The 20,209-nt window shown below is 40.2% G+C and overlaps 1 protein-coding gene across 2 annotated transcripts in view; it reads right to left on the minus strand.

Annotated features, from left to right (window-relative positions):
* Positions 1 to 20,209, minus strand: part of LOC138652289 (netrin-1-like) — a 297,725-nt gene that overhangs the window by 90,672 nt on the left and 186,844 nt on the right. For both annotated transcript variants that reach the window (XM_069743073.1, XM_069743072.1), the window contains one exon: positions 4,166 to 4,354. In XM_069743073.1, coding sequence (XP_069599174.1) covers positions 4,166 to 4,354 — 189 coding nt within the window. The remainder of the gene's footprint in view (positions 1 to 4,165; positions 4,355 to 20,209) is intronic.

Here is a 20,209-nt window from a genome sequence, read left to right on the forward strand (position 1 = left end):
CGCCGGAGAGGTGAATATATCAATATTTTTTATTTTAATTCTTTATTTTGCACATCCCTATGGATCCGATACCGATACCTGATACCACAAAAGTATCGGATCTCGGTATCGGAACTCCGATACCGCAAGTATCGTCCGATACCCGATACTTGCAGTATCGGAATGCTCAACACTAGTCACAGGTAATGATGCTACCTTTAGTAGCCAGTCAAACCCATTTGTGTCAACTTCTGTGCATGTTATCAGTCCAAAATCACCAGGGTATGTAAACTTTTGATCAGGGACATTTGGATGTTTGGGGCTGTCATTTTGATTTAAAAAGAGAAAACACGGTAGGTTGACAAAAAATGGCTTCACCATAACCATAAGTGGAGAAAAAGTTTTGGTGTTATCATTCATATTCTCTGAAAAAAGGCCAAGAAACAAAAATTCTGCCATGGTATGTAAACTTTTGAGCACAACTGTATATATACATTGACACATTGAAAGTTTGTGAACCTTTCAGAATTTTAAATATTTCTGCACAAATTTGACCTAAAACTAATTCAGATTTTCACACAAGTCTAGAAGTAGATAAAAAAATATCAAGTCAGACAAATAAGTCAAAAATATTATGCTTGATCATTTTTCATTGAGAAAAATTAATCTGTGAGTGTCAAAAGAATGTGAAGCTTTAGGCTAAGGCTACATGGTGACTTTAGCTAATATCAAAATTTGCTTGGTTCAGCGGTAACATTAAGACACTATAGCAATGAAAAGGGTCACGCTGCCACACCTACAGTATGGTGACTGCAACAAGTTGCCATTGATTTGACTTTGTTAATTTTTGATGACTTGTTTATGATGGTTGCAGTATAGCTATTAAAATGTGACCTTATTCACTTCTATTGTGGAGCAATGTAGTAACAGCACCGAGAAAACATTGGCTGTGACCAAAAGTCATGACACTTTAAAGAAAAGATATCTATCAAAGTCTGTTCTTCACAACACATGTATGGAATTCTGTCACAGCATGAACAAAGTAGATTTCTGGGGATCTCGGAATAAGAGTTGTTGATGTTCATCAGGCTTAAAAATGTTATATAACCATCTCCAAAAAGTTTAGACCACACCATTCCATATTCAGACAGATTTAGTACAAAAGAAATATATTCAAGACCATTATTACCCACCCCAGGAGCGGTCAACCAACTAAGATTGATCCAAGAGCAAAGCATATAATAGTCTGCAAAGTCATAATTGAAACCCAAGAAAATCTCAAAGCAATTAGGGACCTCTCCCACATTAACTAATGTATTTGAAGAGGTTGTTCCGCCATAGGGTACAAATGTGCAAGTCTTTAATGTTCTAGAGTTCACCATCAGAAGAACACTTTGCAACAATGTTGTGCATGCAAGAAAAAAGCCGATCTCCCCAAAAAGAACATTTCTGCTTGTCTACAGTTCCCATGTCTCCTGGAACAATGTTTTATGGATGGATGTGACTAAAATAAACAACTTTGCAATATATTTTAATCAGAGAAATGTTCTCCTGCTCTTTCACTCAATTCAGTGGTGAAATCTGTGAAATTTGGGCTCAAGGAAGACAAATGTTCCTATTATTGATATAGGAGATGACATTTGCTGCTTTTAAAATTCTGTAGAATGATATGAGGTAGGTGGAGAGAGGAACAAGAGGCAGGCACAGACATTCTGATGCAGGTTCACCTAAAACAACATAGAACTTTACAAGTGCCAACTGTTACCTTGCATCTCAGTAATGAGAAAAATCTGTGTTAATTGAATACTGATTTTACCTGTGAATTGAGATTATTGAGAATGAAAGATCAGTTCAGGAGGAGACATAAATCGATTTCTCTAATAAGATATTTTATAAAGTTTATTATTTCCAAATGAACTATTGATTTATAGAAAAAAAAATAAAATGACAGTTAAAACGTTCTTTAAAGTTTGTAATCACCAAGTCAAAGTCTCGATTCTACAGAAATGTGGAAGCACCTGAAGTGAGCAGTTCATGGATGAAAACTCACCATCCTTACAGAGCTGAAGCAGTTTTTTTTAGGAGGAATAGCATAAAATTCTTCCCTATTGAGGTTTGCAGGATTGATCAATAATTACCAGTACATTTAGATTGAGTTATTGCTGCACTGGGGGGTCACACTCCTTGCTGAAAGCAAAGGTTTGCATGCTTTAGTCACTTACACACATATGAAATTGAGTCATTTTCCTGATTTATATATGACAAAGTCTAACATTTTTTTTCCTTGTTTCCATGATTTGGTTCTCATTAGCTGTGTGTCAATCTGATGTACCATAATTTCAGGTCAAATTTATGCAGATGTATATTGAGAATTCTAATGGGTTCACAAACTTTCAAGAACAATTGCATACTTTTGGGGCCACAGTGAATACTGTATATCACATAATTAGTCTTCCACAATTTCTTTACATCTATGGGTATCCAGCTTTCCCTCCTAAAATGAACAGGGGTCTTGAATTAAATTAAACATTATGATATACTGGACTTTTACAGACATGACAATGCCAAAAGTGTTTATTTTTTACATTTTATTAACATGGAAAAGCAATGTGATTTAAATGTTTTTATTTATTATTTTCTTTATTTTTTTCTAACATTTTACAATTTTTAGTTTATTTTTTGTCTCCCTTAGGTGTCTTGAACCTGCAATCATTTGATTGCTCATACTGTATACTGAAATGATGGTCTCTTATGAAGCACAGCTCAAGGCTACACTTCACGGAGAGTACAATGGCCGTCAGCACGCCCCCAACTGATATGGGGCTCTTTTAAGCAGCATTTATATGATTAAATGGCAGTTATTAGAGGTCAGTCTGGTCATAGGCAGATGCTGGCTGCGTAACACAGTGTACAGCAGACTTGAATCTTGAGACCTCTCTATATATCCCCTCATAGATGAAAAAAATTATCAGGGGTTATTTAGGAGTTAAACACAGAAAACTGATTGTGCATAGAACGTTGAAACTTCAGAACTCTGTTAAAGAGAATCTGTCACTGTTTTGAGGTTTTGAGTTAATAATATGGGCATATGGGTTGTATACAAGTGAAATTAGTCATACCTGTGTGGCTCCTGGATGTGGACTTATTAAATAAAAATCATGTTTTATACCTTCACTCTTCCAGGCTATGGAGCGTGCTTTGCCCGGAAGATAAGACTGCCTCCAATCTTCATTATGCAGGTTTTCTCCTCTCCTACTCTTCAGACGTTCCTTTCATGCTATGTACCTGGATGGAAATCCTGCCCCTGCGCATTCTGCCTGCCATCGTTCCTCTGCTATGTTCCTCTCTTCTGTGGTCACTGTCTTCAATTTTTACATGCGCAGGCCCCGGAGGGTCACTATAACTTCTGGTCCCGGTGATCTTTGGTTCATAGTAGGTGAATTACCCACAGTGCAATGGCGCGATGGCAGGCAGAATGCACTTGTGCGGGATTTCCTGCATCGCACATGACATGAAAGGGATGTATGAAGAGAAGGGGAGGAGAAAAACTGTATAATAAAGGCTGGAGGCAGTCTTATCTTCTGGGCATTGTATGAACCATAGCCTGGAAGAGCAAAGGTATAAAAGATGATTGTTACTTAACAAGGCCAAATCCAGGAGGCATACAGGTATGACTAATTTCACCTGTATACAACCTGTATGCCCATATTATTGACTCCAAAACCTCAAAAGGGTGATAGACTCCCTTTAAGTTTGGCAATATACCAACTCCAAGATACTCATGGACAGCCCACTCAGCAGAGAGTACATGTATTTTAAGTAGGAAAGTGAGTATATGACACTGCCAAACATCTTAATTGTGGTTTACATCCCTAACAATAAAGATTTTTTCATCTTAGCTGTCCTGGCCATAGAGCATTCCTAGGAAACTGTATACTTAAAGACAATGAAGTCACAAAGCTACAAGACTTCAGCAGTCCATGTGACTGCAGTATAGAATATATTTGAAGACGATTAACAGAATTAAGGCAAACAGGTGCCCACATAAAGAAGTAAAAAAAAAAGATATTTACAATCAGAAAATAAAAAAAAATTTCATTTTCTAATTTTAATTTGCAAAAACACTTACAATACATGTATCACAATGTGGAAAATATATTTGTTATCATTACCCGTTGATACTTACTCTTGCAAGCTTTTCGGCTTGATATAGTTTTGCTCAAATCACGCTTATAACCCTGTTTGCAGTAGTGACAGTGACGACCAGCCGTGTTGTGGCGACAGTTTAAACATACACCTCCGCTTTTTCTCCCTGATAACTTGTAGAGTTCCATGTTAAATCGACATCGATTAGAATGCTGATTGCACTCACAAGCTATAAGAAGAGAGACACTATAAGCTTACATAGTATTATTTGTCCTCAATAAAATGTAATTCACATAGTATTTTTAGAGTTGAATGAATAATGACATCTAAGTGGTGGCAATGTTCTTTGACTGGATTTGTGACTGTGCATAGCAGACTGCAGAATAGGTTAACAGTACATTAGTCAGTGAGCTCTTTCTGACCGTAAGGTTTGTAACATTAATCTGTAATCCTTTCAATTAAGTGAATTTCTGACAGCATTAAAGTTCAGATATAACATAATGTTGACTAACTTTAGTCAAATCCCTCAAAGATATACATATTATTTAAAATACTGATAAAAGAGGACCTAACGTGACTCCATTCTTTCATTACTTTGATAATTCCTCACAAAGAAGCATCTTCAAGTATTTTTTAGGCTTGACGTTAAAATGGATGTTATGAAAATACACAATGCCCTTAACCCCTGCATGACAAATGGCATATATTTATGTCATATGTCGTGTCCCTGACTTTGATGTGGGCTCTAATGCTGAGTCTGCATTTTTCCCCACAGATGGCAAATGATTTAATTAGCTGTCATGAGCCTTTAACAGCCATAGGTGGATGGGAGCTCCACCCATGACTTAACCAGTTAAATTCAATTGTCAATCTCTGGATTTATTACGTGCCAGCCAGAAATGAGTCATCTGGCACTTAGCATCACTCTTCCCACTTGCCCTGTTGTAGTGGCATGAGGGGTTATAGGGTTGGGCTTGATGCCACCTTTGTATTGTCATCTGACATTAAGCCCAGGGGTTAGTAATGGAGAGGTGTCTATAAGACGCCCCCATTACTAACCCCATAGTCATATTGTAAAACAGACACAGCAAGAACAATGTCCTTTATTTGAAATAAAACTCAATACCCTCTTTTACAAATGTATTTTTAAAAAAGTTATCCTCTCCTTTAGGGCAGCTCAGTGTCTCTGCAGGATGGCAGGCTGTACGGTCACATCATGCATCAATGCAGCCTGCCATCTAGATGTAGCAGAGCTAGACACATCTGGGGACAAATCGATTATTATCTCCTCTGAGGAAAGGTGAGTAATACGGTTCATTTTTGGATTATTTTTTATACTTAAAAAAACATGAAAATATAAAAAGACCGTCGTTAAGTTATTATGGAGAAAAATTTGCCAAATCCAGCATTCCAAATCTCTAAAGATCTGATCATCTCTAATATCTAGGTTTAGATGCTGTAATTAGATAGCTATTTATATCATTATCATTTTGTTTCATTTTAAAGGGAACCTGTCACCCCGTTTTTTGAGATTGAGCTATAAATACTGTTAAATAGGGCCTGCGCTGTGTGTTCCTATAGTGTATGTAGTGTACCCCGATTCCCCATGTATGCTGAGAAATAACTTACCAAAGTCGCCGTTTTCGCCTGTCAATCAGGCTGGTCAGGTCGGGAGGGCGTGGTGACATCGGTGGTTCTTCCTCAGCTTTACGTTGGTGGCGTAGTGGCGTAGTGGTGAAGACACAGCGCGCGATCTGCGCTGTAATCCCTTGCATCGGTGGGGGCAGCCATCTTCCTGGGGCCGCGCGTGCGCAGATCGAGTGCTCTGCTGCACGGGGCTTCAGGAAAATGGCCGCGGGATGCCGCGCGTGCGCATTAGAGATCGCGGCGGCCATTTTCCCAAAGCCGAGATGCAAACTCGGCTTTGGGAAAATGGCCGCCGCGATCTCTAATGCGCACGCGCGGCATCCCGCGGCCATTTTCCTGAAGCCCCGTGCAGCAGAGCACTCGATCTGCGCACGCGCGGCCCCAGGAAGATGGCCGCCCCCACCGATGCAAGGGATTACAGCGCAGATTGCGCGCTGTGTCTTCACCACTACGCCACTACGCCACCAACGTAAAGCTGAGGAAGAACCACCGATGTCACCACGCCCTCCCGACCTGACCAGCCTGATTGACAGGCGAAAACGGCGACTTTGGTAAGTTATTTCTCAGCATACATGGGGAATCGGGGTACACTACATACACTATAGGAACACACAGCGCAGGCCCTATTTAACAGTATTTATAGCTCAATCTCAAAAAACGGGGTGACAGGTTCCCTTTAATATTACAGGATTATAGAAATGTGACCTTCTAGTTAGAATGGCTAAATGCATCAAGTGGATTCATATCATAATTTATATCTACAGATTTTGGTGAATCAGGACTGATGCCTCATAAATATGTTTGGCCAAAATGCCTCCAATTTTAGTAACATAGTAACATAGTTAGTAAGGCCGAAAAAAGACATTTGTCCATCCAGTTCAGCCTATATTCCATCATAATAAATACCCAGATCTACGTCCTTCTACAGAACCTAATAATTGTATGATACAATATTGTTCTGCTCCAGGAAGACATCCAGGCCTCTCTTGAACCCCTCGACTGAGTTCGCCATCACCACCTCCTCAGGCAAGCAATTCCAGATTCTCACTGCCCTAACAGTAAAGAATCCTCTTCTATGTTGGTGGAAAAACCTTCTCTCCTCCAGACGCAAAGAATGCCCCCTTGTGCCCGTCACCTTCCTTGGTATAAACAGATCCTCAGCGAGATATTTGTATTGTCCCCTTATATACTTATACATGGTTATTAGATCGCCCCTCAGTCGTCTTTTTTCTAGACTAAATAATCCTAATTTCGCTAATCTATCTGGGTATTGTAGTTCTCCCATCCCCTTTATTAATTTTGTTGCCCTCCTTTGTACTCTCTCTAGTTCCATTATATCCTTCCTGAGCACCGGTGCCCAAAACTGGACACAGTACTCCATGTGCGGTCTAACTAGGGATTTGTACAGAGGCAGTATAATGCTCTCATCATGTGTATCCAGACCTCTTTTAATGCACCCCATGATCCTGTTTGCCTTGGCAGCTGCTGCCTGGCACTGGCTGCTCCAGGTAAGTTTATCATTAACTAGGATCCCCAAGTCCTTCTCCCTGTCAGATTTACCCAGTGGTTTCCCGTTCAGTGTGTAATGGTGATATTGATTCCCTCTTCCCATGTGTATAACCTTACATTTATCATTGTTAAACCTCATCTGCCACCTTTCAGCCCAAGTTTCCAACTTATCCAGATCCATCTGTAGCAGAATACTATCTTCTCTTGTATTAACTGCTTTACATAGTTTTGTATCATCTGCAAATATCGATATTTTACTGTGTAAACCTTCTACCAGATCATTAATGAATATGTTGAAGAGAACAGGTCCCAATACTGACCCCTGCGGTACCCCACTGGTCACAGCGACCCAGTTAGAGACTATACCATTTATAACCACCCTCTGCTTTCTATCACTAAGCCAGTTACTAACCCATTTACACACATTTTCCCCCAGACCAAGCATTCTCATTTTGTGTACCAACCTCTTGTGCGGCACGGTATCAAACGCTTTGGAAAAATCGAGATATACCACGTCCAATGACTCACCGTGGTCCAGTCTATAGCTTACCTCTTCATAAAAACTGATTAGATTGGTTTGACAGGAGCGATTTCCCATAAACCCATGCTGATATGGAGTTAAACAGTTATTCTCATTGAGATAATCCAGAATAACATCCCTCAGAAACCCTTCAAATATTTTACCAACAATAGAGGTTAGACTTACTGGCCTATAATTTCCAGGTTCACTTTTAGAGCCCTTTTTGAATATTGGCACCACATTTGCTATGCGCCAGTCCTGCGGAACAGACCCTGTCACTATAGAGTCACTAAAAATAAGAAATAATGGTTTATCTATTACATTACTTAGTTCTCTTAGTACTCGTGGTTGTATGCCATCCGGACCCGGAGATTTATCTATTTTAATCTTATTTAGCCGGTTTCGCACCTCTTCTTGGGTTAGATTGGTGACCCTTAATATAGGGGTTTCATTGTTTCTTGGGATTTCACCTAGCATTTCATTTTCCACCGTGAATACCGTGGAGAAGAAGGTGTTTAATATGTTAGCTTTTTCCTCGTCATCTACAACCATTCTTTCCTCACTATTTTTTAAGGGGCCTACATTTTCAGTTTTTATTCTTTTACTATTGATATAGTTGAAGAACAGTTTGGGATTAGTTTTACTCTCCTTAGCAATGTGCTTCTCTGTTTCCTTTTTGGCAGCTTTAATTAGTTTTTTAGATAAAGTATTTTTCTCCCTATAGTTTTTTAGAGCTTCAATGGTGCCATCCTGCTTTAGTAGTGCAAATGCTTTCTTTTTACTGTTAATTGCCTGTCTTACTTCTTTGTTTAGCCACATTGGGTTTTTCCTATTTCTAGTCCTTTTATTCCCACAAGGTATAAACCGCTTACACTGCCTATTTAGGATGTTCTTAAACATTTCCCATTTATTATCTGTATTCTCATTTCTGAGTATTTTAATATGTTTAGATATTAAAACTCAAATAGATTAAAAAATGCACTTCATTGTTTTTCTCTATGTGATTCTATATATTTCAGGGATATAGTTTTTTTTTAAAAAAGTCACAACAGTGTACATAGAAAAAAGGCGTCATGCAAAAATATTTAAAATATGCCTTCCAATATAGCATTATTATAGCTTGTTTTGTCACCCAAGTGAGTGGGACCCGGCATTTGTTCCTTTTCCCTCCTTTTCATGAAGTACATTGCACTGGAAAATTGAGTTATTTTAAAGGTTGTTTCCCTCCAGAGAAGAAGGAAATGTAACGTGATATATGTGTGTAAAAGGTGATTTTCATGCACATGATCAACATTAGTATTCTGTGTTGTGTTCATAAACTCAAAAACTTTAAAATTGTTGACAAGAGATGAGAGATGAGGAACTGTCAATTGAATTCAAAAAAATGAATTATGCATCACAAAATTCATTATAAAATGAACATTGCAACACCCGGTACCCATGGAGTTCTTTATTCTTTCATACACTGTGACAAGAACAATAAAAGATTAAGGACATGTAGTCTAAATCAATTATTCTACCCAGTCTGACTGAAGCTCCCCTGCTGTAGCATTTGTGCATTATGCTGTAGGTGGAAAAGTCTCATGCATTGTTACAGAGGGAAATCAATAGAATGTAACTTAAAGGCATATAATGTATCTTGTTACTCTGCCTCCAGCTCTTTTGATACATTAAAATAGCAGCCGTAAATTAAAAGGCAGTAAGTCTATCCTTACTGATTTCAGAAGCCTGAAGAGTGAATGTTTTATAAGAGGTGAAAGCTTCAGTTTGTACATCTATTGAGTTTTCACCATGATACCTACAGTATAACCATAATCTGCAAAACGTTTAATTGTCTACTTGGACATTCACAATGTGGTTTATAAATGTAAAATGAAGTTCTCATTCTCACCTTGAATTTTCTTTAATGCAAGTCAATCTTACTTTTAAATGTACAGTGGGGCAAAAAAGTATTTAGTCAGTCAGCAATAGTGCAAGTTCCACCACTTAAAAAGATGAGAGGCGTCTGTAATTTACATCATAGGTAGACCTCAACTATGGGAGACAAACTGAGAAAAAAAAATCCAAAAAATCACATTGTCTTTTTTTCATTTTATTTGCATATTATGGTGGAAAATAAGTATTTGGTCAGAAACAAAATTTCATCTCAATACTTTGTAATATATCCTTTGTTGGCAATGACAGAGGTCAAACGTTTTCTGTAAGTCTTCACAAGGTTGCCACACACTGTTGTTGGTATGTTGGCCCATTCCTCCATGCAGATCTCCTCTAGAGCAGTGATGTTTTTGGCTTTTCGCTTGGCAACACGGACTTTCAACCCCCTTCAAAGGTTTTCTATAGGGTTGAGATCTGGAGACTGGCTAGGCCACTCCAGGACCTTGAAATGCTTCTTACGAAGCCACTCCTTCGTTGTCCTGGCGGTGTGCTTTGGATAATTGTCATGTTGAAAGACCCAGCCACGTTTCATCTTCAATGCCCTTGCTGATGGAAGGAGGTTTGCACTCAAAATCTCACGATACATGGCCCCATTCATTCTTTCATGTACCCGGATCAGTCGTCCTGGCCCCTTTGCAGAGAAACAGCCCCAAAGCATGATGTTTCCACCACCATGCTTTACAGTAGGCATGGTGTTTGATGGATGCAACTCAGTATTCTTTTTCCTCCAAACACGACAAGTTGTGTTTCTACCAAACAGTTCCAGTTTGGTTTCATCAGACCATAGGACATTCTCCCAAAACTCCTCTGGATCATCCAAATGCTCTCTAGCAAACTTCAGACAGGCCCGGACATCTACTGGTTTAAGCAGTGGGACACGTCTGGCACTGCAGGATCTGAGTCCATGGTGGCGTAGTGTGTTACTTATGGTAGGCCTTGTTTCATTGGTCCCAGCTCTCTGCAGTTCATTCACTAGGTCCCCCCGCGTGGTTCTGGGATTTTTGCTCACCGTTCTTGTGATCATTCTGACCCCACGGGGTGGGATTTTGCGTGGAGCCCCAGATCGAGGGAGATTATCAGTGGTCTTGTATGTCTTCCATTTCTAATTATTGCTCCCACTGTTGATTTCTTCACTCCAAGCTGGTTGGCTATTGCAGATTCAGTCTTCCCAGCCTGGTGCAGGGCTACAATTTTGTTTCTGGTGTCCTTTGACAGCTCTTTGGTCTTCACCATAGTGGAGTTTGGAGTCAGACTGTTTGAGGGTGTGCACAGGGGTCTTTTTATACTGATAACAAGTTTAAACAGGTGCCATTACTACAGGTAATGAGTGGAGGAAAGAGGAGACTCTTAAAGAAGAAGTTACAGGTCTGTGAGAGCCAGAAATCTTGATTGTTTGTTTCTGACCAAATACTTATTTTCCACCATAATATGCAAAAAAAATGTTACAAACAACAGACAATGTGATTTTCTGGATTTTTTTTTCTCAGTTTGTCTCCCATAGTTGAGGTCTACCTATGATGTAAATTACAGACGCCTCTCATCTTTTTAAGTGGTGGAACTTGCACTATTGCTGACTGACTAAATGCTTTTTTGCCCCACTGTATGTGTGCATTGGCCAAGGACATTTTAGGTAAGCATTTAAAATGGTTAAAGTCAAAAGATGTCTTAAAACAATGACGCATTCAATTTTAGTATAAAGGGTGCCTTGGATGCCGGCATGTGGTCCCATTGGCCCCTTCAGCTCAGAACTCTGTGCTAATTTTTCCACAGTTTACTTGTTTAGTTGTTTAAGGACGTATAAAAGAATCTCACATTAGATACATTTTCATCAAGGAATATGGTTATTTTTCTTTATTTTGAAATATGTAAGGGTATATGCCCATGATTCGGAGTTGCTTCAGGTTTGACGCTGCGTATTTGTGCAGCATCAAACCCGTGCGTCCACCTGTTACAGCATAGTAGAAGACACAAAAGAGTACGGTAAAACCAAAAACACTGCGTTACAAAAAAATCACAGTAATCAGCAAGTGCTAGTAAAAAGATGTAAAAAACAAGGTATTTGGTCGATACGTTTTTTGCAAAAAATGTATACTAAGCTGCTCCACCAAATGTCAAGGTATACCCATGTCAGAGCAGTCCTAACTGATGTATGCAATCCCTATCTGATGTATTTAAAAACCTGATCATTTGTATATTACCTGTATGAGCAGGGTTCAGAGAGTAAATGTCCATGTGGACATGCTGAATGGAACAGCTTTTGCGCTGTGTCCACATGGACATTCCCTCTCTGAACCCTGCTCATGCAGGTAATATACAGATGATCAGGTTTTTAAATACATCACATAGGGATTGCATACATCAGTTAGGACTGCTCTGATATGGGTATACCTTGACATTTGGTGGAGCAGCTTAGTATACATTTTTTGCAAGAAACTTATCAACCAAATACCCTGTTTTATACATCTTTTTACTAGCACTTGCTGATTACTGTGATTTTTTTTGTTCCAGAGTATTTTTGCTTTTTCCGTGCTCTTTTGTGTCTTCAAGTTTCTTGGTGGTGTGTGAACATGTTCCTACAGACTTGTTCACTGTGCAAGTAGCCCATGTGTTTCTGTTACAGCATAGTGTAGAAAGAAATCCCACGTCACTATGCATCCATAGACGCCTGCGGATCATCTGTGGAGACTAACATGCGCCGATCTAGTATGTCAATTTCTTTTGCGGAGACAGTAGTCTCGGCAAGAGAGATTAGATCAATAGAGTGTATTGAAAGCAGTGAATCAACATGGTTCAGTGAACACATGCGGATTTACCTGTATTTAATAGAAGGCAGTGCTTTGTATGCAGCAAACAGGCACTGCGTCCAAAGCACTGCTAGTTCCAGATCAAGGGCATGCGGACTTAATGTACCACACATTCATAGAAAAAAGGACATAAATGCAAAAATAATTTCAGAAAACTGCAGCCATACCTACCAATATTAGGTCACAATACTAATGCACTATAGGATACAACAGAACCCAATCATAAAAAGTGGAGGTAGCACAGGTTGGAAATAATGATAAACCAACCCATCACACACCTACCGTTCATGCAGAGGGTTGTTGCCTATTAGAGATGAGTCAATATTCAAATTCTCCTGTTCGACTGAGTTATTCTCTGAAAATTTAAATTTATTATCTTTTATTATGCTCTGACGTGTCCCCAGTTCCCAAAGCATAATAAATTAAAATGTAAAAAATAACAAAAAAATCTTAGAATCACCTTACCATTCCCCACACATACAGTATGCATACATACACATGCAGTACAAAGACATGCACACACACAATACGGAGACATGCACACATACAGTACACAAGTGTGCACACATACAGTACGCAGACATGCACGCACACAATACACAGACATACATACACAGTACATGGACATGCACACATACAGTGCACAGACATGCACACATACAATATGCAGATGTGACAACACATTTTATCTTAAGTAACCAGATGTCTACTTTTAGTAAGTCAGGAGGAATAGACTGCCATCTGCAGGATGACTTTTGAATTTATGCGTTTCTTTTTGTTTTGTTCTGTTTCTAGTCAAGAAAACACATACTTTTATTCCTATAAGCCTGTAATATTGACTTGTAAGTTGACATTTGTTGTAAAATGTTGTGCTGTTTTTCAGGATGATGCAGATGCAGGATAATTAAACAATGATGTTTGCTGATATGCTAACTACACATTGTCCAGGCCAGCTAACTCATTGATGTGCAAGCAGAGGAGGAAAAACTATCGAAATAGTTAACAAAATCAAATAATGCATGTTCATCTCTTCACCATTCTTACCATTTACCTGTGAATGCTGGATTAAAGGACAGTTGTTTACTATAAAAAGAGGATATATGCATGTGAAACATCATACAGAGTTCCATCCAGACATCCAGACAGCCAAGAAATCCAGAAATCTATAGATCCAGAGACTCTTTATAAGACAGCAGTCAATACATCATCTCTTCATCACTAGGATCACATATTTGACATTCTACAGGATGCCAGCTTAGTTGACCATGGCCCTGGCTGAAAGAATACAGATCTGCTCCATTGGCCATCGCTGAACTATGGAAACATTTGGGGCGGTCAGGATTTGGACCCATTGGTCACCTGAGCCTCATGGATATGTTTGTGAAAACCCATGAATGAAACCCACCAGTCACATGGCTCCTTGGAGATGTTTGGAGAAGCCAGGTTGTGACCCTCCGGTCAGCTGGACTTGTACCTCAATGAACTGTCATCTTCCTTAGCTTGTTGTTATCTCCTCTCTGTTCATGCCTCTGGTAGGGTCATTGGCCCTGGAAGCTCTGAAGTAACAGCTGCTTTTATTCCGGCGAGTCAACGGAAGGGTGAGATTCTGAAATTTGCACCATCTTGGGTATTTTGCTGGGACTGTTCTTTGTGCTATTTGCCTATTTTGTGGCTCAATAAAGTATTGCCACACTGTTTGACCCTCACCCTGTGTTGACTGAGTAGAGTTGCGCCCAAGGTAAAATTAGAGCGGTGGGATGATCACTGGTCCATGCAGTTTCGGCTAGCAGACTAGGGCACCTGCTGCCCCCATGTTTCCACAGCAGACATGCACATATACAGTACACAGACATACAAACATACAGTATGCAGACATGCCCAAACAGTATGCAGACATGCATACACAGAATTGAGACATGCACACACACAATACACAGACATACACACATACAGTATATAGACATGCAAACATACAGTACGCAGACATGCGTAGACACAATATGCAGATATGCACCCATACAGTAACGAATTGAGACATGCACACATACAGTAAACAAACATGCAAACATACAGAATACAGACATAAATACAGTACACAGACATTCGCACACAATACACAGACAAACATATACAGTACATAGACATGCACATATACTGTACGCAGACATGCACACACATACAATAAGCAGATATGCACACATATAGTATGAAACATGCACACACACACAGTACGCAGACATGCACACACACGGTACTCAGACATGCACACACACAGACATGCAAACAGATACTTCCACACTTGTAGATATGCACACTTGCAATGCGCAGACACAGAGTCACACTGGCCAGCCGGGTCACCAGACACTCCTAAGGTGGGCCCCGGAACCTTGGTGGGCCCCTGTGCTGGATTTAATGGGTACCAGCAGGTAACCGTGGTCGTTCTAATGACTATTGGCCTATCAAAGGCCACACAAGTCAGTGCAAAGGGCATACTAGTAAAGTTAAGATAGTGGCAGGGAACATCACTGCTATACACCGCACGCTTACATCATCATGCAGCGCACAGCAGTGGCGCTTAAAGGCTGCTGGCCAATCAATGGCTGTGCACATCACTGTCATTGAACTGCACTGATATGTGCTGGATGCTGATGTCAGTGCACAGGGCATAGCAGTGATGTTAAATGGCCAATGGACGTGACTCCTCTTCTTGATGTTGGTGTCTCCTGTCCTTCACATTGCTGTATCTCTGGAGCCTATCACCACAGCTCTCACAATAGCAGCCAACTCGGCCATAACAGACTACTGATACACCTCCAGCTTCTAGTATGGGTGGCTGGTGGAATGCTGCCAGGTGTAAAAGTCCTTCAATAGCACAGGTTAGACATGAGTAGTGATGCAGTAGTAAAAGTAGTTTACATGATCTTCTGCTGATTATCTGCTGTAAAAGTGTCCCAAATTGGGCTGATTTGGAAAGTTATAGGGTCACGCTACCTCAAGAGACCCAGGACACTTGGCCAATGCTCAGACATTGACATCAATCCAACTTGCCACCATTATAATCATATCACTGTTTAATGCCCAGATGAACCACGTCTGACCCTTTATTTTGTGCTGATGTAAGTGAGCAACGCATAGCAGTGATGTTAAATAGCTGCCAGCCAGCAGCCTTTAAATGTTACTGCAATGCGCCACACACCGACGTCAGCACACGGCCTCTGATGGGTTGGCGGCCATTATAATGATCACTCCCGATAAGAAGCCACAGAAGCAGGAGTAGCACAGGAAGGTAAGAATTTTTTTTTCTATTGTGAATAGGCCTGTTGTGAACATAGTGGCCTAGGATGGTTGAGCATAGGGGCCTAGGATGGGGTGGATGCATAGGTGCCCACGATGGGGCTACATAGGGGCCTAGGATGGGAAACATTTTTAAATAAAAAGTTAGATTATGAGTGGCAATTACTGCATGGGGGCCAGATGGAGGAACGTATATTGTTAGTTTTTGGTGGCAAGTGGGAAACATAATTACTGTAGGTGCCTATTAGGGGACATTATTGCTGTAATATAATTTACTTTTGAGGACACTTTCTTCCATGGGGTGCAAAGGGAGGTTCTGTTACTATGCAGGGTGGCACTATGTCGCTTTTTTTCTTCATCTGACGTAGTGCAGAAATCGGGAAAAAATGAGGAATGTGCTCTAGAAGCAATCAGCTATTGATAACTGTATGTTGTTTTCTGCAGGTAAGAGTCCTGGCTAGAAGAAAACTAAACACTGTATACTATATACAGAACTCATGCGTATAGTGTCAATGTGATCCCTCTACAATGACATTATAAACAGAGCTCCTGTGCATAATTTCACTGGTGTTCACTGTATTACCTGGACAGTATATACTATATACAGATCTCCTGTGTATGATGTCACCAGTGTTAATATTCATCATATTATTAGCATTGTAGTTTTTATTCATGATCATTAATGTAGTATTAGGCTTGGTTCACACTTGCGTTGTGCAGTCCGTTCCACAAATCCATTAAACTAATGGATTAAACTTGCACTAATGCAAGTGCCGACTTTGGCACTGCGCTATCACAGATGGAGCATCTGCTAGCTCCAACTGCGCTAGCAGTGCGCTAGCAGTGATGGACCCGGAAACGCTGCAGCCCGCGTCTCGGGTCCGTCACTCAATGATGGCACATTGCTAGCACACGCCCATTTTGGGCGTGCACTAGCAATGCGTTCGCCATTGCAAGTAATGGCGGTGTTAACGGACTATGTTACACCGCGTTATGCCACGGTGTAACGTAGTCCGTTAAACAGGTTCACACAACACAGTGTGAACCCAGCCTTAGTATTTGGTCTCTATGTGGTGGTAATATGTGGTCTGGTCATGGTGTGGCGGTATTTTTCTCTTGTATGTAGTATTATTGGTCTTATTGTAGGAAATTGTATTATGCATGGAGTTAATCTGTTCTCTCTGATATCAGTAAGGAGAAGAGTATTTATTTCCAATAGAGATTATATGAGAGTAATAGACTAGCCTAATGCCACGCTCACAAGTTCAGTATTTGGTCAGTATTTTACTTCAGTTTTTGCAAGAAAATCAAGGAGTGGTTAAATAATGCAGGATTGGTGACATGTTTCTATCATAGTTTTCTTCTGATGGATCCACTCCTGATTTTGGCTTACAAATAAGTGATGTAAACTACTGAACTTGCGAATGTGGCCTAATGGATAAGTGATACGTTATTGATAAGTTATTGATTCGTGGGTGATCTGACTGTCGTGACCCAGCCAATCACAGATTGTTGAACTTTTATCCTCATAAGAACTGAGCGGCATATATGACTGGACCACTGATACATTAATTCCTTAAGTGGCAGCATTCTGCACTTGGCTTTTTCTGGAAGCTCCATGGAGAATGAATATAGCTGTGGTCATACATTCAACCTGCAGCTGCATTTTAACAACCTCACAGCATGTGTCATACATGTACTGCTCTGTGAGAGCTGCGTGACCTCAAACAGCAGTACAGGTATGGCGCACCAATCGCAGGGCCTCACGCTGAGTGCCGCAGCGATCAGGTGCCAGTGTCAGCTTGGTGTGAGAGCTGACGCTCTGCAGCAACACCTATGATCAGTGCTAGCACCGATTGCGGGCATTTATCCTATCTGATGCCGCTGTGAGTAGTGACAGCAGCATAGATGAGCATTGCATTTGGAATGAGTTCCCTGCGCACTTCCATCAGGAAAATGTGATGTGATAGCATTGTCCTGAAGCACTCCATGGAGACACCTGGTGTCAAGATGGTCCTATAGCGTCCTTCTCTGTCTCTCAGATGCTAATGTGATAGCTGATATGATACTCTGCACTGCAGACTATCTGACACTATACAGTGATGTCCCAAGATGGGACAATGTAAAAAAATAAAAAATAAATAAAAAGTGTAAATATTTTTTTTTAAATCCCCAAATAAAAAGATCAAATATTTTTACAATAAATACATTTATTTATATAAAAAACAACAAAAGTACACATATTTGATATTGTCCCGTCCTTAGCGACCCACTCTATAAAACTGTTCCAGAAGTTAACCGCTTCAGTGAACACGGTAAAAAATAAATAGAAACAAGACAAAAAACAATGTTCATCATACCGCCGAAAAAAGTGCAATAAAACTCGATCAAAGAGGCAAATGTAAATAAAAAGGATACTGCTGTAAACATCATCTTGTCCTGCAAAAAATAAGCTGTCACACAGCTCCATCAGCGGAAAAAAAAGTGATTGTTCTCTGGATAAAGGGATGCAAAAATAATTATTTTTCTGTAAAATAGTTTTTATTGTGTAAAAGTGCTAAAGTATAAAAAGGATATAAATAAGGGAACGCACTGACCCAACTAATAAAGTCACCGAAATAGTTTTACTGCACGAGGAATGGCATAAAAAATAAATAAAAACAATTGTTCACATGCTGTTGATTTTTTCATTCGACCTCCCAAAGTTTGCAGTAAAGCTCAGCGCACATGTATCATGCACTCTGCACTGAGCACTTACACCATCGATGTTTCCAAGTAAAACTCTGAAATACATGATTCAAATGGAACCTCTGGTGGAAGCTTCCCTATAATGAGGCAGGTGGGATGCTGTCTGACCTGTGATCCAGCAGTGTCCGTCTTTAGGATTGCATAAAAGTGCCGTTCGCCACAGTTTTGTGCACTTCTGAAAACAAGGACACTGCTGAACAAAGGCTAGTTGGAGTCCAGAGTAACTCTGCTGCCTCATTATAGTGAATAGATCCATCAGGAGTTTCACCTGTCATGTCACATGGAGATTTAGATGGATACCCGATGTAAGTGCTCAGTTTAGAGTACAGGATAACTGTGAGCATAAAGGTTATGTAAAATGTTCCCAATAAAAGCTTCAACTCAATCCACAAAAAAGCAAGCCCTCACTCAGGTCCGTCATCTGTTAACAGAAATATAGGGGCTTCCACGTTACTAATAGCACAAAGGCTCTGCAAAAGCAAAATGGTTACTCGACCACCAAAAGAAATTCAGCCACTTCTCCACTCCCAAATCCAAATGTCCCCCCTCCCTTCTAAGCCCCAGTTTGCCTAAACCACATTTAGTGCCCCCACATGCTTGGCATTTCTGTCTGATGAGAGCCTGCCTAATTTACTGGGGTGTGTCTCCAGTAGCATGGGCTAGGCATAACTGGTCACTACAACGGCAGTTTGCAATTTTAACTCAGCAGCATCCACTGCTACTTGTTTCTGGTAAACACCCATGTAGTCAAAATTTGCCCAACACCCGTAGATAAATTCCAAAAGGGGTAGAATTTCTACAATGTGGTCATGTGAGGGGGGATTCTGCTTTTATAGCACTTAGGGGCTTGGTGTATGGAATCTGCAAACTATTCTAGGAAAATATGAGCTCCAGAAGGCAAATAGCGCTCCGTCCCTCCCGAGTCTCTTCATATGGCTAAGCAGTACTGTACAGACACATATGGGGTATTTCTGCATTCAGCATAAATTGTAAGACAAAATTAGATGCCATTTTTACTTTTTCCCAGTATGAAAATGTACAATTTGGGGCTAACACAATTTTGGTGGCAAAAAAATGTAAATTATTTTTTCTTCACTGCCCAATGGTATAAAATTCTGTGACACACCTATGGTGTCAATATAATCACTGCACTCCTAGATGATTTCATTGAGAGGTTTAGTTTGTAAAATGGGTCACATATGTCTGCTGACATGGCACCCTCAAACCAGTGCAGCAAAATCTGCACTGTAAAATGGCGCTACTTCCCTCCTGAGCTTTGCACTGTGACTCAAAAGTAGTTTTCAACCACATATGGGGTATCCTTGAACTCAGGAGAAATTGCAAAACAATTTTTGGAGACCCTTGTAAAAATGCAACATTTTGAGCTAAAACAGAGTTTTGCGAGAAAAATGAGATTTTTTTATTTTTATGGCTTAACATTATAAACCTCTGTGAAGCCCCTGGGGATTCAATTTGTTCAATACACATCTAGATAAGTTCCAAAAGGGGCTTAGTTTCCAAAATGGTGTCACTTGTCAGACGTTTCCACTGTTTAGGCACATCAGGGGCTCACCAAATGCGACATGGCATTCGCTAATTATTCCATTAAATTCTACATTCAAAAAGT

The sequence above is a fragment of the Ranitomeya imitator genome, chromosome 10 (assembly GCF_032444005.1).
Source record: "Ranitomeya imitator isolate aRanImi1 chromosome 10, aRanImi1.pri, whole genome shotgun sequence".
In the NCBI taxonomy this organism is placed as follows: Eukaryota; Metazoa; Chordata; class Amphibia; order Anura; family Dendrobatidae; genus Ranitomeya; species Ranitomeya imitator.